General features: G+C 36.5%; 1 protein-coding gene across 1 annotated transcript in view; it reads right to left on the reverse strand.

Annotated features, from left to right (window-relative positions):
* Positions 1-23,982, reverse strand: part of rnf17 (ring finger protein 17) — a 28,781-nt gene extending 4,799 nt beyond the window's left edge. Inside the window, exons 1-26 of the mRNA XM_081368538.1 lie at positions 23,811-23,982; positions 23,470-23,585; positions 21,276-21,373; positions 21,049-21,133; positions 20,823-20,903; positions 20,428-20,531; positions 20,145-20,313; positions 19,628-19,704; positions 19,409-19,483; positions 17,668-17,852; positions 17,443-17,547; positions 17,160-17,318; positions 15,376-15,547; positions 12,171-12,297; positions 11,735-11,901; positions 7,688-7,820; positions 7,447-7,600; positions 7,224-7,339; positions 4,075-4,189; positions 2,526-2,637; positions 2,143-2,367; positions 1,913-2,057; positions 1,722-1,834; positions 1,121-1,211; positions 912-1,024; positions 578-825 (exon numbers count right to left, since the gene is read on the reverse strand). Coding sequence (XP_081224664.1) covers positions 578-825; positions 912-1,024; positions 1,121-1,211; positions 1,722-1,834; positions 1,913-2,057; positions 2,143-2,367; positions 2,526-2,637; positions 4,075-4,189; positions 7,224-7,339; positions 7,447-7,600; positions 7,688-7,820; positions 11,735-11,901; positions 12,171-12,297; positions 15,376-15,547; positions 17,160-17,318; positions 17,443-17,547; positions 17,668-17,852; positions 19,409-19,483; positions 19,628-19,704; positions 20,145-20,313; positions 20,428-20,531; positions 20,823-20,903; positions 21,049-21,133; positions 21,276-21,373; positions 23,470-23,585; positions 23,811-23,865 — 3,340 coding nt within the window. The 5' untranslated portion in view covers positions 23,866-23,982. The remainder of the gene's footprint in view (positions 1-577; positions 826-911; positions 1,025-1,120; positions 1,212-1,721; positions 1,835-1,912; positions 2,058-2,142; positions 2,368-2,525; positions 2,638-4,074; positions 4,190-7,223; positions 7,340-7,446; positions 7,601-7,687; positions 7,821-11,734; positions 11,902-12,170; positions 12,298-15,375; positions 15,548-17,159; positions 17,319-17,442; positions 17,548-17,667; positions 17,853-19,408; positions 19,484-19,627; positions 19,705-20,144; positions 20,314-20,427; positions 20,532-20,822; positions 20,904-21,048; positions 21,134-21,275; positions 21,374-23,469; positions 23,586-23,810) is intronic.
* Positions 23,983-25,532: the final 1,550 nt, after the last annotated feature.

The raw sequence follows: 25,532 nt of genomic DNA on the forward strand, positions 1-25,532 counted from the left end.
TTCATTCATGCTTATTTCATCCTATAACTAGTAGTAAAGCAGAAGAGATCGGTTCACATGCCGCTTAAACTGAAGCACTACAGTGATCTGTCACTGCATTAAAGAGCACAAAACCATTTTTATTTTTTGTATTTTGAGGTAAAATTGGCAGAATTTGTTTATTAAAAGCAACATTAAAAGTTACAAAGCCCTACAAATTGTTCAACAGAGATGAGGACTATTTGAAAAAGTCTGATATTTTTTGTTTTGACATTTTTCTGTCGCATGAAGCTAACCCTTCCTTTCCCCGTGCATATTTTGCACCCCAAACTCAGTGAGTGAAACTAGTGCAGTCAAATTTTTATAACGGCAACACAACAAAAGATTTGACAGGCTACTCATCACAGAACACGCAGGTAAAAAGGCATTACATTAAATTTTTTAAATCATAACGCACATTTATATTGTAGCCAGTGGCAATCTCATTACAAATATCAGGATAGCAAATCATAACAAAAGTCATTTACATAAAATTTAAGGCTAAGAGAGATGCTGAAAAGTTTTATTTGTTTTAGCTACCAATAAAAACTGCACACACCTGCTTGGTGTGTCATTGCATAAATGACACCTTGTTCAGAGATGGCCGAGATGCTCATGAGCGCGTTTCCGCAGGGAGGCAGCTCTGGAGGGGGGTAGGAGCGTGTCTGCACTCTCTCTGGTGATGGGCTAAAGCGAGGGGTGGGTGTGGGCGGAGTCTGAGATGGACTCACTATTCTCTGTGGCTCAGGAACCTCCTCACTCAACACACACTCCTCTGAAAAGACCGTCTCAAATGCGGAAGCAGTCCTAGGAACAGTTTACTTCAGTATATGCAGGGCTTGACATTAATGTTCATCTGAATTACTACTTTCCTTCAGTGACATTTTTCTTACTTTCTCTCCTTTAGTGCAAGCCCTTCACTAATGAGAAAATCAGCAAAATTGACGTTTTGACCGGCCCGGTTCGAACAGAACAGAGACACAAGCACTGGGCTGGCGGTTGGCTCCTGAGAGGGAAATTACACACACAGAATCAGAGACAGGAACTGGCTGTAATAGAGTTAACTTCTATGGTTTTTTCATTTCTTTACACTCATCCTAACCTTTATATTCATTACAGCCATGGCACCGGTCAAGTAGAGAGAGATAAAGTCACACGCTGTGGCTGTCCACGTAGAGCGACCACCAGCTGGCCTGAGAGTTAGAAATGGAAGAGAACATAAATTGCTGAATTAAAAAAAACATTTCCCTGTTACATATGCCAAATGATCAATGAAAAAGTTGTTTGTTTTGTGATAGAGTCCCTCCAAATATCCTCCAGGTCCTGCACATTCATTGTTTTTTTCTGCATATTTGAACCCTCCAACAGTGATTGTATGGTTTTGAGATAAATCTTTTCTCACTAAGGACAATTGAGGGACTCAAACAACTATTACAAAAGGTGCAAACATTCACTGATGCTCAAGACCAAAAAAATGTATAAAAAAATAATAAAAAAAGAACAAACCCCAGCTTTTATTTTGTTTAAAGATCTTATTTTTCCATTTAATACTGCCCTTTAGAAGCTAAATATGATACTTCCATGATTCCCTGAAGAGAAAATGGGTACAATTTACTCTATCAGCAATTATTGTTTCTGCAAAGTGCAAGTAAACTTATGACTGCAACTGTATATGTACAACTATGGGAAAAAAGATCATTTACCTTATACCACTGAGGTTACATTCCAGTAGGAAAGATCCAATCAGATCCGCACAGAGGGGTCTGAGATTGTTTACATGGAGATTCACTTTATTACCAAAGTCACAACGCAAAACCTATAAACACACACCAGTTTAATTAAACAGCAGATTCCCACTCTTTCCATTTTATTCAATAAGTGTGAGCACAGATACCTCTGCAACACCACTAGTGGACACACTGCACACTTTTCCTCTTTCCCAAACCCCAGTGTTATTAGCAGCACAGAACATCTCTGCTTCCCAGTGCATCTCCTGCGGCTCAGACTTAGAAAAGAGACTCTTCAGCGTGTCGTGAATTCTGCAAACATTGCGAGCAAAATGACAGTGTTACAACTTCAAATGCATCTGATGACTATAGAATATGGACTGAGGAAATCAGGCACCTCTTCAGCTGGCTGTCAAACTGCAGCAGCTGCACAAAGATGTTTCCAGGGGAGGTGACGTGCGTCACACGAACTCTGATGTCTTTGAGACAGGTAGGCAGACTCAGGCTGGGCTTCAGTTCTTCAGAAGCTTGAGGGGGAGTCGGCACAACAGACCGAACTTCCTCTTCAAATGGAGGGTCCCAAACGGTCGTCTCCAAGGGCTGGGTGTCTTTAACCTGGATCCTGATAAAGCAGGAGAAAATGAACACGGAAAATAATTACTTTTACAGCTTAGCTTGAATGAGCGAGCAAGAGGGGAAAAAAAGAAAAGGGGACCGAAAGAACAAAAAAAACAGAAAGAAAGATGGTCCAGATGTTTATTTGGTCTTTTTACAACTTACTGTTTACTGGAAACAGCAAGGCCATTTCTGACCAGTATGTCCTCAATACTGGTTCCTGGAAAATCGTCCCCAATCTCATACAGACACACAGGCACAGGTCTAGTGTTGGACTCTGAATAAACGTGAGTGACAAGCAAAAATGTACAGTATACCACATTACCCTCAATCTCATTATGGAAAATTTATATAAAAACTACAGAAATGTAAACCTTAAACTTGCTTAAAGGCATTGATGTATGTCTGTGTGTGTTTATAAAGGGTGTAACGGTTCTGTTTATATATATATATACACAAAATAAATAAATAAATAAGTTTGAAAAAGAAAAAAAATTCCACCCACGGTTCAGGCTCGGCACGCACTTGCACCGCGGTTTCTCAAATCTGACGACGCAGACGCATCTATAATATGGTTTGTTGAGTTAGGATAATGTAGGTTTCTGTCGATGAATACACATTCTATCTTTCCCTAAACTTAAGGGGGTTGCACACCGGACACGCAGCGCCGCGTCTAGGACAACTCGAGGTATCGCACACCGGACGCACACTCTCTCAATTTATGGCCAACAATATTGTTATGTTTAAGGACATTATGGAATTAAGATAATGTCTGTACTGTACAATTAAATAGAATCGTTGCTGAGTCTGCAGTCTGAACACTTTACCTCAGAGCGTCCGTTAACTGAATGAATTGAGAATCTCACCTGAAAATCCGATAACATCAGCCATTTTCATTCAAGCAGCTAATTTCTGTAAATTAATGTAAAACTAAATGTATATTGCTGCACAGGGTGAAGTCAGTATATACATTAACGACGATTTGAGACAAATAAATGTACATTTAATGTAAAACTATGTAAATGGCGCAGCAGGATTTTGAACAAGGTCTTGAGCCGTTGCTGGGCGCCACGGACAGACGCCGCCGATGTGTGTACACTCATAGAGAATAATGTGTTCGAATTTAAAAGACGTGGCGCTGCGCGTCCGGTGTGCGACCCCCTTTAGTTTAATAGGAGTGCCATATGCTCTAATATAACCAGTCGTTTATGCCGTCATCACCCAGGTATTGATAACACGTGAGCGCAGGTGAGACCTGAACAGCACACATTGCTATCTGTGTTTAAACTAAACTCATTTAAACATTCAAGCCCAAGTAGAGGTGAAAGAACTTGCACACATTGTGAGAAGATTTGTGTGTGCAATCATCCGAAGTGCGCACACACGGAAAGCCACGTCTCAGACAGTGCGCAAATATTGAGTTCTATTTCAAGTTATGCGCTTGAATGGACAAATTCACAAAAATATTGTAAATAGTCAAGAAAGACAACATGTATATCAGTATCAGTGTATGTGTATATGTAGTGGACTAAATCTATTGCTTGTAGTTCGATAGTTCATATCTTCTTTATTTTTATTTGACAGTAGTCCTTTTTCCCTAAACATAGCACTTTCCGAACCGTACCGAAACCATGAACCTAAGAAATAAAAACTAAACCTTTTGTAATTTGAACCGTTACACCCCTTGTGTTTATGTCTGTAGGTGTAAAGTTACGTTTTGGCACAACAGTGATAAGTTTACGCTCCACGAGTTCCTTAAACATATCACAGGCTTCATCACTCCATGTTTTCTGCAAACTGACCACATCATTCAGACTGCACCACAAGGCCTGAAAATAGATGGACAGATAAGCTTCCTTAAGTTGGTTATTTATCAGAGTTCTCATGCCGATGATTGAAGTGTGCTTGTAAGACCTGCTTTCTTACTAGTGGGATGCTATCTGGTGCTGCAGGCTAATTTTCACAGCACATTTGATTTTAAATATTGAATTTAATTTTTATGTTTGACAATCAAAATGAAACAAACAGAATTCAAGGGGAATAAAATTATTAAATTTACACACTTGAAGGATTAGTTTTATAGATGTAGATAAGTTCAACCAAAATTGACAGCATCATTTGCAGTAGGGTGTCAGAGTAGAGTGTCGGTGAGGAAAGATTGAGGAACAGCTGATATATCATCTACTTGGGTCCTTTAACAGAAAAAACTGGAGCATGCATGATCTGGATTTTCAATATTTAGCAGTGGTGGACAGAAACAAAGTATTTTTTACTTTGTTACTGTACTTAAGTACATTTTTCAAATATCTGTACTTTAGTATATATTTTTGGAAACTTTATATTTTTTCAATATAAAATTTTCCAATTTTATATTTTAATCTTCTGATATATGTAGCACAATCAAGTGAAAATCGCTGCGCCCCATAAATGATAAATCTATAAGGCAGTCTATTAGCAAAAGTGCTTTTCTTCCTTTTTTTTTTTCAGTTTCATCATAAATTAAGTAAGCTTGCTCCGGCCGGGAATGTTAAGGGCAGACCAGAGGGGGAGTGGGAATGGGGACAAATGCACCAGGTACAAGGTACAAAGCAACAGTGCCTAGTGCGAGTACACCCTAAGATACAGGATATTTGCACTCTCAGGTATGTTTGTTACCATGGCATTAAAATGAAAAGTATGTTGAATATGAAAAGTACTTGTACATATGAGAGGCAGCACGATCACAAGAAATCTTGCCATGCACCGGCAAGTAATTATTATTTAACCTGTTAAACGTTGCCAGAGCGCGGGCGCACTGAAGCGGTTTTTTTTATAAATAGTTCAAAGTTACTATCAGATTTAATGTTATACCTTGACAAACTATACATCATTACAAAGATATAAGACTCAAGTTTCAGAATTTGACCACTATTGTATTCTGAGAAACTTATAGCGACAGTTATTTCTTAATTTGTGTCAGGAGTTATGAAATGAAAAAATGAGTCGATACCTTTGATATGAATTATGCGCGTCAGCCGCTTTCATTCATAAAAAAACTCCCGTGCCGTCGTCATGACAGCGATACACAAAACAACGTCCTTCCGGGCTTTTAGCTAAAAAATGTGCAGATTTGGAGAAATATTGATATATTCTCATAGGTTTACATCAGATTTCTATAGACAGGAATAATATTTATTGAATTTATACCCAAATGCGTCGATGTAATCATTATGAGCGTTTGTATACTTTGTTAATGCGTTTTCAATTCATACCAATAGCATGAGGGCGTCCTCGCCGCCCTGTGCACAGTATTAGAACATGAAGAAGTGCCATAATCATGTGACAATCCAGGAAGCCTCGAACACACACACAGCTAACAAGAGATCGCGCTGTAACTATGGCTGTAACATGGAGATACAGTCGTTTTGAAGACAATAAACATGTTTGCTATGATATTTGAGTTACCTGTGTTTTTCAATCCATGCCAGGTATTTCCATAATAATAGATTATATTTATAATGTAATGCTAATCTATATAGACTATCATTGTGCAGAACAGTATACAATAGTATATTTTCTGTCTGATTTTTTTATCTGAAGCCAAATTAGATCACAGAAAATTATTTAAAATACTCGATTTGCTTTATAAAGTAAGTTTATAAGCACAAACATGGTTTTAATCTCATAAATTGTCGTGTATTGATGGTGTGCTAAGCTAACATGCTAGCTAGCCCTAGGTGCACCTGCCACCTAGAAGTTATATTTTTATTATTTTTTGAATGCTTACTGAAATGTTTCTTTATTCAAGAAATGCATTTAAAACAGTTTAGAATGTAAGGGTGAACTTTGAGAAAAGAAATTGGTGATTGAAAGTGAAACCATATGAATAGCATGTGAATAGCCAGTCGTTAGTAACTAATGCAGACAAAAGAAATGCATATTTAGAGCCATAACCTGGCTGGAGAGGTGTGAATGTGTGCAGGGGGAGACTGAGACTGAATGGGGCTCGTTTGCACCACAAAACAATAAAGACAATATACTGCATAGATGGTAAGAAGATGACACTAAATATCAGTAGCATTTTAGCATCAAATCAAAATAAAGTCACATGACATGGTCTTGAAAAACATTTCACTAAATACAGAGTTTTGGACTTATTATCTTAAGATTTTAAACATAAAATGTTTAGACATGTGGCATTAGCTGTAGTGCATTTCTAGACTGCTCCAGGGCCAACTTCAATTTTATTTTCATGAGGATGCTTCATAAAAAATAATTTCTAATAACTTTACAAAACTTTGAAGCTATTTATAACAATTTTTGTCATTATGACAATAATTAATTCTACATTACAATAAACTGCCAGGTGTCAGCTTTCAAATGAGATCATACTTGTGCTTTTAGTACAAAGGGTTCATGAACTGTATCTGTTTCAGTTTGGGTATGTCATTTCTGTGGATTTTTCAAAAGTGGGGTTGCAGCTTAACAGGTTAAGACTATTCTATTCATATGGACATTGGGGAACCATAGTTGTCAAGTAAGTTTCATTCATATTTAAACCCCCTTTAAAGGTTGTATCAGTGATTTCAGGCCCCCAAAAAAAGTATCACATTCATCTAATCTTTCCTAACGATCCGCTATGGTTTTGAGTGGTTGGTGAAACCAATTGTTTTTGTGTGCAGATCTCAGAGCCTAGGCTGCCTACAGAGACCTGTTTTTTGACGGCATGCTTATGGGGCGGGCAGCTAGCGGATCGTTAGGAAAGATTAGATGAATGTGATCATTTTTGGGGGGGGCCTGAAATCACTGATACAACCTTTAAACAAGTATAAAATTTCATACCAGTATTGTCCCTCATAACCGGAATTACAGGCTAAATCTTACCATTTCTGGCAAAGCAAAGAACTCGTCCTTTATCTGTCTCAGATCTTTCACGGAGAGAGTCTTTCTGTAGCCAAAGTCCACATACCGAACCTCGACCATCCGACCACCAGGGAAACCTGAGAGATAAACAGAGGCCTTAACCTTCGTACATTTTATCAGAGTGACAATCTTCCTTTACTGAATGTTTATATGTTTGATATGGTACACACACACACACACACACCTGTGACCTGAACCCTGCACCATTCTTTGTCATAGCTAGCGACGCAGGCCTGTGAGATAGAAGGGCAGTAGATCTGGAACTCCTGGTCTGCATTGGGATGACTGTAACAGTCTTGAAGCTTCGAATGCAACAGCAGGTACTCCATATTTTCAACCTGCATTCACCAAGGATGAGTAAATCACATTTTCAATCATTCATTTAATTTCATTAGGAATTTATAATAATGTGTTTTTACACCCACTTGTTGTACATAGAAGTCTGACGGTGAGTTTACATGAGCAACCATAGCGTTGAACTCAACATTGATTTTAGGGAGAACTGGAGGGTAGAAGAGCAGGGGCACACTGCCAGGAGCTACTATAGGAGAGTAGAATCTGTACACAGCACATAAGTTTCAGATCAGCATTGTTCATATTAACAATATTAGCAAAACGATAACAAAAAAGAGCTGACAATCTAATTGGGGTTGGCAAAGTTAATGTGTTATTTTTGAAAACATTTCATTAAGCTTTGTGTAATGGTTCACCAATTAGCATTTTTTTCTGTTTGGACGTTCAGGCATTTCTCATTTTCACTAGCATTTAACTTTATTAATTTGCTGATGCTTTGCCAAAAATACTACTTAAGGTATACATTTATCAGGGCACGCGTGTCCTGGAATTCAAATCTTCTCACTTTTTGAACTACATTATTTTATATTTATTAAAACAATTTACTACAGATTTATAATTTGCTATATATATATATATATATATATAAAGTGACAGTAGCCTAGAGTTAACATGCTGCCGCTTGTCCTTAAAGGGAAAGTTCAACCAAAAATGAAAAATCTGTCATTTACTCCCTCTAATGTTGTTCCAAACCTGAATTAAATTTTTTCTTGTGCTGAACACAAAATAAGATTGTCATTTTGTTTTCTGCTTCAGTATGTGGGTAACCAAACAGTTGCTGGTCCCCACTGACTTCTATAGTAGGAAAATATACTATGGAAGTCTGTGGACATTCCTCAAAATAACTTTTATTTTCAACAGAAGAAAAACGTATTCAGTTTTAAAACTTGAGAGAGTAAATGATGACAATTTTAATTTTTGGGGGAAACTATCCCTTTAATGTTAATAAAAAACTAAACACAGAGAAAATCACTCGCTGCTCTGAGAACTTTAATAGAAGCTTTGAGAAGAATCAATGTATAATTTATACAGTGAAGTCTATGTAGTGTTTTATTTTTATATTTGTTCATTTAATATCTTTCTTGAATGCTACTGTTAAAACACCTACTGTAGCTGAAAAAATAAAGAACTGTTTACATTTGTATGTAAAGCATTTATATATTATGTTGTGTAATGTTTATCTTTGTTCTTATTTTTTAATAACAAAGAAAATAATGAAAAAACATTTTTATCTACGTCACTTTGGCCTAAATGTCTGCCATTCTTTTTTTATTTAATATTTTGTTTCCTTGTAAGGCTTTGTTTTTAAAATTGGGATATTAGTTTGGCTGTAATGCTCAGTCACTTGCAAAATAGTTAAACCAATATGAAAAAGAATGGCGATAAAATCGTGATATGATATTTTGCCATGTCGCCCACCCCACTCTGATCTTCTATAAAGTTCGAAAAGGTTGAAGGAAAGGGCAATCGTGGGCTAGTTACAAGTTACAAGATGTACGGTCTCTATATTTCCTTCCCAGCGGAGGTCCGGACAATACTGTTTTGGAACAGTTATACATTTCCATCGAGGCAGCTGTAGCACTTTGTAAAAGAAAATAAATAACCTAAACACTCAAAATAGTCTATTGAGCCCATAGAGCCAAACCAGTGATGTCAAAGAATTTTTACCAAAAATGTATCAAAAAAGTAAATGTATTTCTCCCAACAGGATAGGATTATAAAAAGGTAAGATCAGATGTTTTAACAGGCAAATTTTTTTTGGTTATTTAGACACCTACCAGCATGGAACATAGAAGGCCTTGGGACAGAAAAAACATACTGGGGCTGCAGGGTTTACCTCTTAAGAAAAGTATGGACCATTTTTATACTTTGCTCAAAGCAATAAACACTAAAAACAAACAATGCACATAATCTAATAATCACAACTCTCATCATGAGAACAAAAAGTAATTTAAAAGATTTTTTGTCTTTCCTTGCCATTAGGGGTGTCCATGGTTAACCGGTTAACCGATTAACCGTTAAAAATTGCGTAACCGAGTGAAACATTTTGCTCGGTTAATTTAGTTGTAATACATTTTTGCACCACCAGAGACCGCTAGACCAGTTTTCTAATATGAAGCGGGCAAAGAAAGCGCGCGTCCGAGAGTGAAGGCTGTGCGCGAGCCAGAAACAAACATAGTATCCGCGCTACAATATCGGATCACAATAATATCTGTCTGCAGAGCCGCAGAGCCACAGCTTTACCCCAGCAGTTACCCGCGCATGCGTTTACCGTTACATTAACCCATACATTTTGTATTATGCATTTCCTAAACATGTACTTGCTAATCAAACACTTTATATGAACAAACTACTAATCAATAAAACACAATCGGTCTTCCGACCTTTTACTATTGTGTTGATATGCGCGAGGGAGAGAGAGCAATACAGCGCTCGTGTTGTTTGAAGGCGGTGAGAGTGCGTGCGCGCGCGGCCGGGGCTCTCTCTCTGTTTGTTCTTATGCGCCCTGTCCGCTGATCTAAATAATTAGTTGTTACGACGACTTATTTGTTCCCTCGTTTTAATAAATCGTGGACAAGTTGAACTAATTCCCTCCCTCATTTTGATTAAACGAATTACAACGTGGCCAAAAAACAGACTTTGATATTATTAATTAGTGAATGCTAAAGACCTATTTTTTGTGAATTGGTGAATATTCAGGTGAATTATTTCGTGGCCACGAATTAATAATTATTAAACTGTTTTTCTTACTAGTGAAAATAGCTCTTCGGTGAAGGCCGACTATTCTCGTACATCTTTTTATTCCTTTTTTTTTCGTGTGTGTGTGAATTGGTGAATATTCAGGTGAATTGTTTCGTGGCCACGAATTAATATTACCTCAGCACGTTTTACAAGACCCTTCTCGATCGCAGCGGCAACGAGCACTTTGATCACTTAAAAAATAAAACATTTCAGCGCTAGATCGCCTAAAAAAAACGAACGAAATGAATGCTCTGCTAGTTAACTGGAGATGTGTTTTTTTATTTGTATTGGTAACGTTATTCATCCCGCGAGATGTTTCAAAAGTGGTGGGGACAATATCGACCTTAGAAAATAGTGGTGGGGACATGTCCCACCCGCAAATTACGCCTATCTCGGGGTTGCGGCGCGCACACTATGGTTAACCGAGTATTAACCGCTAAGGGCCTCGGTTAACGGTTAATGAAAAACTTGAAAACGTGCAGCCCTACTTGCCATCTCTTAATAGTTTTCCAAATTCTAACATTGTCTATTATGAAATGCTCTTCATGTGCTGGAAAAGCATAGACTTTTGGCTCTAGATAAAAATATAATAGATAGGGTTGGGTACCGAAACCCGGTACCGGTATGAAACCGGTACCCATGTAACCGGACCGAATCAAAACGCAGATTTCAGTGCCACTTAAAGGCCTCAAGCTGTCGGTTGAAATATTTGCAGTTTGAAATGTAGTAGGTCTATATATATATATTCAATAAAAGAAACTCGCTTACTGACAAACCGCTGCTTTAAAATGCTAGCGCTCGCGGCGTGCGACTGTGTGCGACTCCATGTAAACGGTTTATGGACTTGCACCTCAAAAATCTTTTATGAATTAAACGTAAACAGTCGTCTTAAGGGATCAGACAGACAGGGCAAATATATGATGTGTCAAAATAGAGCTGTACATTAGTGTGAACGTGGCCAACAGTCTATGATGTGAAGCAATTAGATCTCCCACTGCCTAAGATGTCATCAGTAATAATAAAACAGCAGCAAAGCTAAGAAAAATTAAATAAATCACTCACTGCTCTTGACTTGAAAACATTCAGATACTCAAAGCACTCTTTGTTTATTGCTTGTCATTTGTCCTGTCATGATAATTAAATAACTAATTAATTATTGCACTCTTTTATACAGTACAAAGGGGAGTCATAGACCAAAAGAAACAGACAAGCACCAATTAAGTTTTCGTGCAATATATTAAAAGTCTTATAAGAGAATAAACATACACAATAGAAGATTGTGACTCTCAGAATCGGATCGTGAGGTGCCTAAAAATTCCCACCTTTAGTGTGCTGTAAGGATGAAGTTAACAGCCCTAGATGTGACTATTACACACCTGGCCAGTTCCATGAACACCAGATGCTCCCGCAGAGACACCATCGCCGTTTTCCTCATATCCACTAACAGTGTGTCTCCGTCCTGACCGAACACCTGCATCTCCACAGCCTCAGAGCCTAGCAGTCTTCTCATCTCGTCACTTGCCTCTGAAGTCCACCCTTTCACCTGATACACATAAAAACACAAACACCACATACTGTAGCTTTCCGTGTCTTCTCAGTTATCAATTGTGCCTGGAGACAAGCCACGCTCAAACAATTAATATTCTCTAATAGCATCCATAAAACAGAAATAGATATGAAACATAAGTTTTCCACCACTAGATGGCACCCATATGAATAACTTCCTGTGGTTGAAATGTGAGAAAACTTATTTGAACATGCATTTTGTGCACTAATAATTGCTTGTGTTGTTAGAGTAAATACAGCTCTTACCAGGTCTGAAGGAATAATATCTTGAAGGGAACATTTGATGGCCAGAGGAGCCCAGCCGTTCATTTCCAACAGAGCAGCTGCATCAGGTCTCCGCAGACACTCATTCAACGAGCTTAAATCTCCATCACTAAGACACACAAAAAGAAAACTTGATTTGCAAACAGATCAATCTCAGTCAACTCTAATGCCATGAGCAGATTCACTATTTGAAAATACAGCAACATTCAGGTCCAGAGTTAGAAATGCACACAACTAACTAACAAATAAAGAGGATTTTAAGCCTTTAAAAATTACAACAAAAGGCTATCGCGGTGAAGGAGAAGTGTTACAATGTGGTCAGCAGGAACAAAAATTAGGCCATATTCAGTAACCAATGTAACTAAACAGCGTTGAAACAGGAAGTGAAATGTCAAGAGAATGTCAAAATAAGGGTCCACATAACAGAACATAAACCTGACAATAAGCTTGTTAGGCTATTGTTTTATGTATAACAGTTAGTTCCGATCCTCGAATATCCATTGACTCAATGCATTAACCAGCGCTGACGTCATTCATGGGAAATACCCTTTAACGTTAAAAGGATGATACAACAAAGATTTCACTTTCCTTGGACACAGCAACTAGAGGTGTGCACGAACATTTGCTGTGTAATTATTATTCTAAAAATTAAAAAATAATTAAAAAAGAGAACGATCACAGCGCCCCACCCCCGAGCGGGCACTCTCCGTCTTCAGTTCTGTCTTTGCTCTCTCCCTCGCATCAAAATCAACTGATCCTAAAGGTCGGAAGTCCGAATCCATGTTTCACGTGGTGCATTCGTGATGACAAATCTTTCATGATGTCCTAACAGCCAGGATTCCCACACAAAACGTCCACTAAAGTCCAAGTCGCAACCTAATAACTCCATTGAGCCGATTCTTTATAATTAATGGTTAAAGCAATTGGTCTGCCCGTCAGTGTCTGAATCGGTGTATAACAAATCATTACTTAGAAGAACATACACACCTGAAATGAGAAAGTAAGTGTGCTTACCTCATTTAGCAAGAGTGTTTAGTAAAATTTAGCCTTAATAATCCACAGTATGTATAGGCCTATGACAATGTGTAGTAAATGACCTATAAAATCATTTAGTTTGAAGTTAGACTGGAGTGAGATGAAAGTACATCAAAGCACAAATCAAGCTGTTGCTAGCTAGCTGCTAATTTTATATGGTAAAAATTACACTATTACACATCTTAACGCTACGTTTTTAATGCTACTTTTTAATTTATATGACTATACTTAAATAATTATCAGGTCTATCAAAAAAGGATTTTATCTTTCAAAACAATGAAAGCCAGTCGTGGAAAAATCACAGCTTTAATTTTTTTTTATTTAACATTTATTGTCAATATTGGGCTTGCGGATCATGTGGGTACTAGTGTACTCTTTGCTGTGTGTGGATGACCATGTTGGTCAGCCACCACAGAAGACCAATTTTGAACCAGGAAAAACCCTGTTATGCAATCATCATATCAGTGCATCTAAAAATAACCTATATAGCCATAACCAACACACTAATATTATTTATGGGCATGATAATCCAGATGTGTTTTGTGGAGTTCTTTATGCATTTCATCTTGTTTTTTCATGTGCCCGTTTTGCAATGGCAGTTATGTTCACTGAAATAAAATAACGAAAATCTAATATACTTTTCAGTTATTAAATTTTTTAGGCTAGTTTGCTAAAGGGCAATGTCATGTTTTTTAATTAATAAAGTTAATTTAATGCATTAAAATTAATAAAAAGTACAGACTGTCACAATGTCATATAATAACTGCTATTTATAATCCTACTATTGTAATTTTAACTGAACTTAGGACTGGTGGTGGTGCTTAAGATATTGCTGGTCATTCAGTGTTTCTGTAAAAAAAGTTTTTAAAAGTTTAAAAGTAAAAAAAAATAAAGTTTATTAAAAGATAATAATCCTACTACTAATAATGACAATATATAACATGATGAGCTGCTGGGTTCATGAATGTTAATCACGTTGTCAGCGTTCGCTCGAACTGATTTGATGAAATTAAATGGGATGAGGGCCATCCAGTGAGATTGCCATTTGCGCATTAGTTCCGCCCACTCCCAGAGAAAATGGCATATCTTCTGCTTGTTCTTAAAAGCTGAATAATTCCAGATGAACTCAGGAATTTTGACAAGAAAATACAAACAAGTATATGGTTTACATGTAGTGTGTCGATTTTGTGTGGTATGTAAGACTCTCGCTTTCTCTCTTTGCGTGTTTACAGTACGTCAAATACAGGTACGCTGAGCTGAATTTGAAATATTAGTACAGATTGCTTGACGGAGAGCGAAACTCTCAAGCGCTCATTCAGAGTGTTCAGCGAGTGGAAATCTATGTTAAACTTGTACTTGGCATCTAACACACACACTGGCGAGTAAAATCGAAGAATTTATTAGCCAATGGCTAATGATAGACATTATTTAGTAACCCAGAGTGAAATTTACTTGCATATGCGAGTGATTTACTAGCATTGTAGGGGGTTGCAGTATTACAATATTGTGGTCATCGCGACAGCCCTAATGACAACCCAATTTTTTTTTTTTTTTTTTTACAGTGCTTACATAGCCTAGAAATCTAGACGCACCCTAGCGGCAGCAAAATGTATTTCGCAGCCAGGTGGGTTTAGCAACTCTCAATAAACCTTCTCGCTGCAAAAACCCAGATTGGGTCAGGCCAATCACGTTGTGTATAGAGTAGGCGGGGGCGGGCTTAACATATGACGACAGAGTTGCGACGGTTACCTGGCTGCTGCTATTTGAAAACAAAGAATGGCGGCTGCTGATGGAGAACAACGGTCTTTCGAATCGGCTTTGGCCGCGACTCTGGAGGACTTGGAGTTAAGTTTTTCTTTGAGAAAAGAGCAAAGAACGGTACTTAAGTCATTCTTAAAAAAAGGAAGATGTGTTCGTCGTTTTGCCGGCCAGATATGGCAAAAGTTGAATCTATCAACTAGCTCCGCTGTTGGGAAAACGCTCAGGTTGGTTGAAGCGCTGTCCTATTGCGTGCAGAGGGAATTTGAAAGACAGCCGTTTATCCCGCCCCTCGGATTGAGCCGTGACTATGGTGAGTTTCCAGACCTAACATCTTGATGTAGGTCTGGCTTGCCAGGCTAGTGCTTACACATACACACCATTTAATTCTCACCTTGGGATTGAGAAGCCCTTGGAGAAGCCATAGTCCTGAAAGTAAACAGATAGACGGGAGACTTCTAAAGCAAGGCATTTGGTCACACTCTGGAAACGCTCTTTATGAAAGAGCTCAGTCACTGTTACTCTACACCACACATCCTCCTTCCAATAGACAAAGATCAGAGAGCCTGTGAACACACACACACACACACACACACACACACACACACACACACACACACACACACACACACACACACACACACACACACACACACACACACACACACACACACACACACACACACACACACACACACACACACACACACACACACACACACACACACACACACACACACACACACACACACACACACACACACACACACACACACACACACACACACACACACACACACGGTGACTTGCATTCATTTGTTTTCATTTTTTATGAAGCTATGTGTTGACATTTGTCATCCATACAAATATAACAAATTTTTCATTCCATTTGCAAAAATACATTAAGACAAAGTTCATATCATAATAAGGCTTGATTTTTTAAAGGCTACCTGCTGACAAAAACCCTCTCAGTTGGTGGCAAAAACTGTGCAACTACATACTTGACCATACCTTGCACATTGGTCAGAGCTGAGTGTGTGTTTTCATCAGCTGAAAACATTGTCAACAAAAAGCATTCAGCACTTGCTGCAGATCAAGTTGACCATCTGGTGTTTTTGACGAACAATATGTAGATGTGTAGTGAGTAGAAGTGGATTGTTTCTGAATGGCAATTTGCTATTATGTGTTCATGTGTTGATGCACTTACAGTTTTATGCACTATTGTAACCTAATTTTCCTTGCATGCACATTAAGGAAATTACATTATTTAAGAACGATGGTTTCAAAAGTAAATGGACTTTAAAAAGTGAATGTCACTTAAAAGATTTCAATAAAAGATGCAATGCCTGATTTGGTTTATATTTGCTTACTGCGCTTGTTTGCGCCCTCTTGTGGGCATAGGAGACAATACAGTACTTTTTTCCTCTAACTTGAATATAATTTGAATTTAGCTAATATTTAAGAAAGAAATTTGAATTTAGCTTATCAGTCATTTTGACAGCCTTATATCATAATGCCATAATATAGAACACATACGATACTGGTAGCTGATTGGTCAATACAGCATTTCAGATGTGCTAAAATACACTAAGTAACAGCTAAGACTAGAGGTCGACCGATTCATCGGTTTTGCTGATATATCGGTACCGATAGATTCAGTAAAATGATCCAATTTAATTTAAGGTTGGCAGGTCTGATTTTTTTTTTTTTTTTTCAATAACCATGCATAAACATTATTCTCTCAAAAATACAAACATGTACATACATGTTGCTCACATATTATGGTAGCCCTGTTTGTGACACCTTTGCCATTAACATGTTATAAGCAACTGAAAAAAAATCACAAATGACAGGGCATGTCAAAGCATCTCAAGGACCCCAAAAACACCTTAGAACCCTAAGGGTAAAAGGTCTGAATGAGGTGAAATTTGGCTTGCACTTCTGTAACCAAAGCTGAATGTCTTTTCCCATGTAACGCGTCAGCCATGGTCAGAGAATGTATTTTAACAAAATTTTCTGAAAACAATTTTAAAATGCAAATTTTAAAAGGTGAATCCAAATATTGTAGCAGAAAAATTATGATTACTTATGAAGTAAGCACTGTGTAATCAATACTAACAAAAAACGATAAAATAAATACACAACCATCATTAACATTAAGGGATTACATGCACATACCCGTCTTGATTTCATCACTGCACGTGAAGTGGCAATTCTCTCCTGAGCAGAATTCGTTGATCTTTTTGGCCAACTTTTGGCCTGCCTTGTGTTCGAACAAATAGCGTACGTAGAAATGTCCAGGGTTCACAATGTGTGTTACCAGTGCATAGTGCACCACTAAAGAAGTAAAAACAAACAAACAAACACACGGTTGGCACAAAATGCACTTCAATAAGACAAGGAAAAAGAGAGTTGTCTTGTTTTTTTGTTCTTCTGATTAACCAACAAACGAGGCACATACTTTTAGGTTGTTGAGTTGAGGACTTTTCAAAATGCTGCCTGCGATGTTTTCTAAGTGCTCTGTTCCGTTCATTGCACCTTGGTTCAGCAACCGGGCAACTGCGTGCTAAAAAAACATGAGCTCAACATATTAAACATTTTATAAAAACATAAGAAAATGCTCAGTAAATAATAAAAAAATAACCATCACTATCAATATTTTTTACCCAGCCCTGAAAACACACACCTATTTCCACTTTCTCTGTTCCTGTATCTCCTCTATCTGTTTCTTCCATAAAACTTGGGCTGTGTGTGACTTTATGTTTTTTGGGAATGGGGTCTGCATTTCTCTGAACAGACTGACTGGAGCTGTCCCAGACTTCCTCAGCGCTTTTCACATGTTGGAAAGGCTCCACAGTAACTTCTTTGATACTGGCATGTAAAGATGAAACGGTATGAAAATTTCATATCATGATTATAGTGACCAACGTTAGAACAATTATCAATATTATCACGGTTTTAAAAATGTTTCAAAAGAACTGATACACACTGAAAACATTAACAAATTTTATATTTGAAAAATCAACAAACAACAAATAAAATGATCAACTATGCACTTCTTTTAAGCATAAACATTAAAGCTGCAGTATGTAACTGTTTTTTGTTCCAAATTTACAAAATGTATATGAGCAAGTAAATCATGAATCCATTTTCCAAACCGTGTTTTTGTATTATACTACGGTACACGTATAATAAGGGTTTAATTCTGATTATTTTAGGCTGGTACAGGTTGTAAAACCAAGTAGCCCAGTACCTGCGTAATTCATCAGACATAAACAGAGAGACGTAGCTCCGGCTACAATGTTCTTCTGCAAGATGCATGCAAATGTTACAAACTGCAGCTTTAAATTATATGACCGTCGTCAATAGCAACGCAGTCTTGCATCTCAGTTTTTGATTGTTTTGAAAATGAAATCAGAGGACTGTAGTATTAACACTACTATAATATTGTTGTAGTGATCGTCTTGTCCTGACGATTGTTTTGTACACTGTAAAAAATGGATTTATAAATGGGTAAGATTTTAAAACATCTGTTACACAAACTCATCGTTTGGCTTTAGAAGGCTTTTATCAACCCCCCAGAGCCGTTTGGAGTTCTTATATAATGGATGGATGCACATTTTTTGAGCTTCAATCTGTTGGTTGCAATCCACTGCTATTATAAAGCTTGGAAGCGTCAGGGTGTTTACTCTGATTGCATTCGTCTGAAAGAAAAAAGCCATATACACCTAGGATGGCTTGAGGGTGAGTAAATCATGGGCAAATTTTCATTTTAAAGTTAACTACACCTTTAATTGTCTTGTTTGAAATTGTTTGTTCGCTTGGTTCAAAGCCACGTGCTACAAACATTTATTTTTTTGCGGAAGCTTTGCGTTAATTACAAGTGAGATAATAAACTTTCTACTCAAAACAATATTTTGTGTCCAATTATTTCCCCAACTTAATTTTGCTATTGAGGTAAAAGTTAATTTACCTTGCGTTTGAAATAAAAGAGGGTGGTGGTCATGAATACGATTTGTAGTGTTTCCCCTTTTGCAGTGACTTTCTTTTTACATGTTCTGCATCCTCTCATAAGTTTCCCACAGGACTTTTGTAAAAGGCAAAATATGACCACACCTCATATTTGGTCTTCTTAGAAGGCTGAAATTCTCCCGAGCGCTGTCTTCTCATACAAAAAACAACGTTTCATTTGTGCGCCTGCGTCAGACTAATGCTGCCAAGACAGGATTTACCACACATTTTCAAATTCGCAATAATCAAACACGGTTTTCATGATAATTAAATTTTAACCGATAATACTAACGGTCAGGACATTTTATAGTGAAACCGGTCATCGTTTCATCCCTACTGACATGATAATAAAATGACAAAAATCATGTCAATACGTTTTACACACATTTAATAAAGCACATTCTATAAACACTTACCAACCATCATCGACATCTGTGATTTTAAGATAGTTTCTCATACTTTCAGTAAGATTGTCTATCTGAAGACTGCACCTATAAATAAAAAACAAAATTAAGAGTAAATTATTCCCTTTCTTTTTGTATGCATGTAAAAACAGCAGAGCTGTGTGCATTCATTTTGTAACTATTAATTGCATTCTGGAGCTCTGAAACTAATTGTGTACGATGGTCATCTACCTGAGTCCTGAACGCAATGACAGACAGCTCATGTCATATGACTCAACATCCACTGGAATTTGTAGAGTCTCCAAAATCTTAAAACAATTAAAAATAAATATAGCAACAAATTTGAGAGAAGGTTTAAGATACTACTGTGTTGCCTTAGAAACGGAATGTCTTATTTTAAGATGTATAGTTATTATATATAGATATATTATATATATATATATATATATATATACAGTATCTGAAATCTGATAAAAATGTTTCTTTGAGGTGGAATGTGGAATAAATGTAGAATGAACTAAAAAAAACATTTAAGAACAAGAAAAGCACACTAGGTAAAAAGGATTATAATAAAATTACACTTCACCCACACAAAAGAAGTTAGAGCTTTCACAAAATTCAGAGTTTCTAGCTACTAACTATCTTACTTGCCTTAGTTCCTAGAAATTAAAACTAACCTTGAAAAATTAAGTCATTGAGATCATTTAACATTAAGCAGAACTCTGTATGGCGTCTAGTACAGCGTTACCTTGTCTAGGTTGCAATAGGTCTCCAGAGAAGGAACCTGACGAACGTGTCGAGCTTTCTGGATGGCTGTGCGCAGATCTTTTACCTGCTTTTCGATCCTCTTACACTCTTTCCAACCATCCGAGAAGAGTTGATCAACAGTGTTCAATTTTGACACCAACGTACTCCGCCTACAAATTCCACAAAGTTCTTGATGAGAAGCCTTATTTGCCAAGTCTGTGACCTATAAAACCCCACAGAATGTTTCATCTCAGTTTGTGCCTCTAAAAATTCTTTCCACAAACCTTTTCAGCAGAATGTTCTTTACTTTGTTAACGGCCTCATCAATTTCTCTGACAATTCGAGTTCTTTCTTTTTTCAGCTGAGTATGAATACCATTGGCAAGAGTCTTAAATACACAAAACACAAGCTTAACAAAACAGCAATATCGCATATATTATTCAAGAGATTTAAAATCACCATGAAATCATGAATGGCAAAAGACAATGTTTATTATAAATTTATCTCTACACATGAATTATTAAAAAAACGTGTCTATGTAATCTTTAATCAAAAACATTAATGTCTCTCGTAACATCTCTTGACAAAAATCAGTTGCCCAGTCAACTGATTCCTACACAAGAAAACATTCCTACAAAATAAGGTTACAGAAGTTTGTTTGTACAGTTTCTCATTTTACCTCGTGAAGTGTATCAAGTTGATTCAGGGTTTCCATTGCTTTAACGAGAGCTTCATCCAAAACTTTAACTACATCTGGCCTCTACACAAACATACATACACACACACACACACATACATTACTGAGCTCTAACCTTGAGCTGAGAATATTATGTGAACCTGATCTCAATGAAAGGATGAGACTATATACTACAGGTCAAAGTCATCCAAGTGAAAAGTGTGTGTACCCCTTCAGCATTCTCCTGTGTGTGGACGGCTGCATATGAGGGTGGGCTCCTAAACCTTTGAGATTTCCACCGGTCTCCAGAATGCCTGCTGACAATAATGTTTATTTTGCAATTGCAACTTATTGAAACCAATGTTTCATTAAAATATAGTTCTAAAAATGTAAAAAAAAAAAAAAAAAATATATTGGACTTATAGAATATATAATTAATCTCAGTTTGCTAAATACTCTTTCTTTGTGTTCATCCGTGCTGTATAGATGAGGCCAATGATTCTGCTGTCCACCTCTAACCCATCTACTCCTTCCTCACCAATCAGGGTTTCCATCTATATTAAAACAAATGAAAAGACTTCCATAATTAACACCACCAATTTCATATAATCCCATTCCATAGGAGCATTTAATAAACAGATATTGCTGCTTCAGTAGCACTGCAAACCAAGGGGTTGAATCCCAAATATTTTATTTTAGTAAAGATCCAATCCAATTAAATTTAGAGTCAGGATATGATCAATTTTGTGAATTTATTATATACAATAGTTCATGTGATTGAAGTATCATTTTAAGATACTTCTCATGGCTCTTTAAAAATGTACCGGTAATCCCCAACACCTAAAGACTACTAAGTGCATGACATCACTACAGGCTCCGGGAGAGGCTAATTTTAGTGGTTTCCTTAACATGTGAAATTTAACTGAATGCCATTTACAGTGACAAATATGGAGACTATTACACCCCCACTTAACGAATAAGAAAAAAAAAAATTAATTACTGACATTTTAAAGGGTCATTTCAAAGTTTGCTCTCTCTTGCTTTATACTGTAATTATCCGCTCCGTGTCAGGGCTTTTGTATTTCCTACCTACTGTACATGTCTTAAATTGGACATATTTAGGCTTACAACTGTTTCATATTACTATTTTTAAGATTTATAATTAATAATTAAAAATTAGACATCAATTTCTCTAGTATTTCTAACTTGAATACTAATGGTAGACCTAGGCCTGCCTGAAAAACAAGCTCTTTAATTTCTTTTTTCTTTTGAATTTATTTGTACTGTTGCTTGCAACTTCTTTGTTTAGTTTTTTTTTTTTTTAATTACTGTTTACTTGAACAATTACTTGGGAACTTATTATTTTTATAGCTTCTGATGGGGTACTGAAATTTATACAATAAATTGCCAGGACTGAGAATGTTTTTTTCCCCTTTCAGTTATTGATACATTTATTTAACGACACAAAACAACTAAAAGCCTATTCTTTTATGTCTCTTCTTTAATGATAAAGGGTATAAAGTTATGCACATCCTTTGTGCAATACCGAAAAAGTTGCTGTGTGGCCTTCTGCACCTCTAATAAAGTTAAAAAGTTACGTTTTGGCAGTTATTATACTGCAGAATAAACAGACAGAGCCATTTGTCTATTCCGAAAGCCTTTGAAATAAGTCCATTACAATTAAACATTTTACTATGTGATGTTGGTATTATTGTAAGATGAAAACCAAGGGATTTAATTACTTTGAATGGCAAAAGTTTGTATTATGCATACTGCAAAACACCAATAAAGTCATACTTGTCACAGGACTCGAACTGCGTCAAAAAACTGCTTTATCAAAAGTAATTTTTCACGTTGAGCTATATTACATAGCGCGTTCACATGCGCATTAAGAATTGGTTCTATAGTTATGTGCGTTTGAATATACTGTATGTGCGCAGGTTTGTAATTCCCTACAAACCAAGCCTAAACAAAGTACTGGTGTTTCCTTATAATTTTTGATACAGAATTTTATTTTATTTTATCAATTCGGGGTAGATACGCGAATTGAGTTTCCCGACAATGCTTTATCTGTAGAGTGGTAAAGGGATCCTCCATAGGGAGAGACTAGTTGGCACTTCAGCGCTGCATTGTCATCGGATCCGCTACCTGATCTGGCAAACTTGCATTGTGCAGTTATAGCCAATAAAGGGCCTGTAATGTGTCACATTAAAATACCATTACCAAGCATTACGTTATTCTCTTGACTTCTGAAAATAGAACATTAAAGAAAATTTGCAGCTCATCCTGTCAAACTGACGGATAAGGATTATTTGCAGTGCAACTTTATGATTTTATATTATTTGTTTCTTTTTGAGTGGAACTTCCCCCAACCGGAAGTGCCTCCCATTGTAGGCTCGTTATGAAAAAGGGGGATACACTGCTCTTTTACAAACGATAAAAGCATAGTCAGTGACGAGGGACTGTCAAGGCATGTAGACAAGAACATTATAAAATGCAAGGGGGCCGTATAACGCTAAAAATGCATGTCTTCTGCAGGGCTACAACTTTGGGAGAGGAAGAAACTGAAATTTAAGTCGTTATTCACTGACAATATAATCACGCCTTTTTTCCTCATCCATGTAAACTACCCATAGACTGTAAAAAATACCTGACATTCCGGACACGTGATGACTTTCTGAGGTGACTCGAGCGCGCGCAGACATGTGCTGCAAAAGATATGACTGCACAACAGCACGTGCGGGAGATTACCCCCAGCTTCATCTTCTGAAAAATAAAAAGCATAATCCACCAGATTAATAAACCCACAAAATTTACATTAGATTTTATAAAACATGACAAATACATAAATGCTTATTATAACGCTTTTCTGGAATTTTCTGTCACGTTGTTTTCAAACATGCGCGTGTAGGATCAGAAAGAATAAAAAAGTCTAGTAACGTAAAATACACTTTCAAATTATCATAACATTCAAGTTTAGCTGTTTGTTACCGGGTAATGTGTAGGATGCGCCACAGATATTACATGCAACCGCCGTCTCCAACATTTTCCACAGAACTACTTGTGAGAGAGTCTCTCTCCTATCTGACTCTCTTTGACCTGTTTCATTAACTGATGAGCTCGCTCGCCAATCGTCCAATCAGAATTTCTCATCGCTGGGTGTGTCCAATCAGAGCCTTCGTTACTTTTTTTTTTTTTTACTGTTTTTTTTTTTTTTATTAATGCCATGAACCAGAACAATACAATGAGACATAATCACTGTAAGTAAACAAATACAAATAATAAAGTAAAATAAAATAACAGTGCCAGAGGACAATAATTTTTAAACACAAAAGAAAAAGGGTGCTATTTTAGATAACATCATACCTGCTTACAATGCTATAAGCTCTAATTGCTTTTTTACTTGTGCAGTTACACAAAACAGAACAATAAAGCTTAAAATCGTTTTTAAAGCAAGGAAAGTTAGGTTTGGAGTCAGACCATTTCATTTTATGAATATGAAACTTCCCCATTAATATTAATAGTTGTATGAAATAAACCTTATCTTTCTCAATTCCATTATCATTGAAGTGTATCATTATGTCAAATCCACTCAGCTGTAAATCAATGTTCATTTTTTTCTTAATTAAACGCTCAACATCAAGCCAAAATATTTTTGTATATATGCAATGGTAGAACAAATGAAAAATTGTTTCCTTTTCACCTTTACAAAAATTGCAGGAGTAATCAATATCCAATTTAAAACGTTCTAGCACATGTTTTACTGGATATATTCTATGCATTATTTTAAAAGAAACTTCTTTAATTTTGTTATTAATGTAAAATTTATCTACTGTTCGCCAAGCATTACGCCAATTTACATCTCCAAAAACAGATGACCAGAAAAACCGAGCTGGAGGGTAAACAATATTATTAAGTATATTTCTAATATAGTTATTTGAGATTTTATTTTGTAAAATATTTATATTACCAAGAAATATGTTACCCATGGTATCTGTAAAATTTAGATCTTCCTCCTGTGATGCATTTCTAAGAAGAATCAATACTTTCCTAGGAATTGCATCCATTACAACAGCAAAGTCTTTAGGTCTAACTGGTATTTTAAATTTATTCAAAAATTCTTTATATGTTAATAAATTTCCATCATTATTCAAAAGCTGACTAACTAATATAATATTGTTTTCGAACCAGTAATCAAAAAAGAGAGATTTATTTTTGTAAAGGATGTCCTTGTTGTTCCAAATATAATATCTCCTAGGTGAAAAGTTATGTTTGTATGCAAGTGTCCATGCCATGAGAGCTTGTTTATGAAATTTTGCAAGTTTAAATGGTATTTTTTCAATTGAATAATTACACTTCAATAAAAATGAGAGGTCGCCCAATTGTTTAAATAGATAGTTAGGAAAGGAATTCCAAATACTGTCTTTATTTTTTAAATACTGAATGAGCCAATTTATTTTAAAAACATTGTTCAAAGCATCATAACTCAAAACCTCTAAACCACCATGATCTTTGGGATTGCATAAAATTTCTTTTCTCAAATAATGTGGCTTGTTTTTCCAAATAAAATCAAAAAGCATTTTATCTAATTGTTTGGTAACTTTAGGGGGAATATCCAATGATAATGACACATAGACTGATCTGGAGATTCCTTCAGCTTTTGACAAAAGTACCCGCCCCTGAATTGACAGATCCCTTTAACCACGCATTGAA

This window comes from Scardinius erythrophthalmus (assembly GCF_964197995.2).
Source record: "Scardinius erythrophthalmus genome assembly, chromosome: 6".
Lineage (NCBI taxonomy): Eukaryota > Metazoa > Chordata > Actinopteri > Cypriniformes > Leuciscidae > Scardinius > Scardinius erythrophthalmus.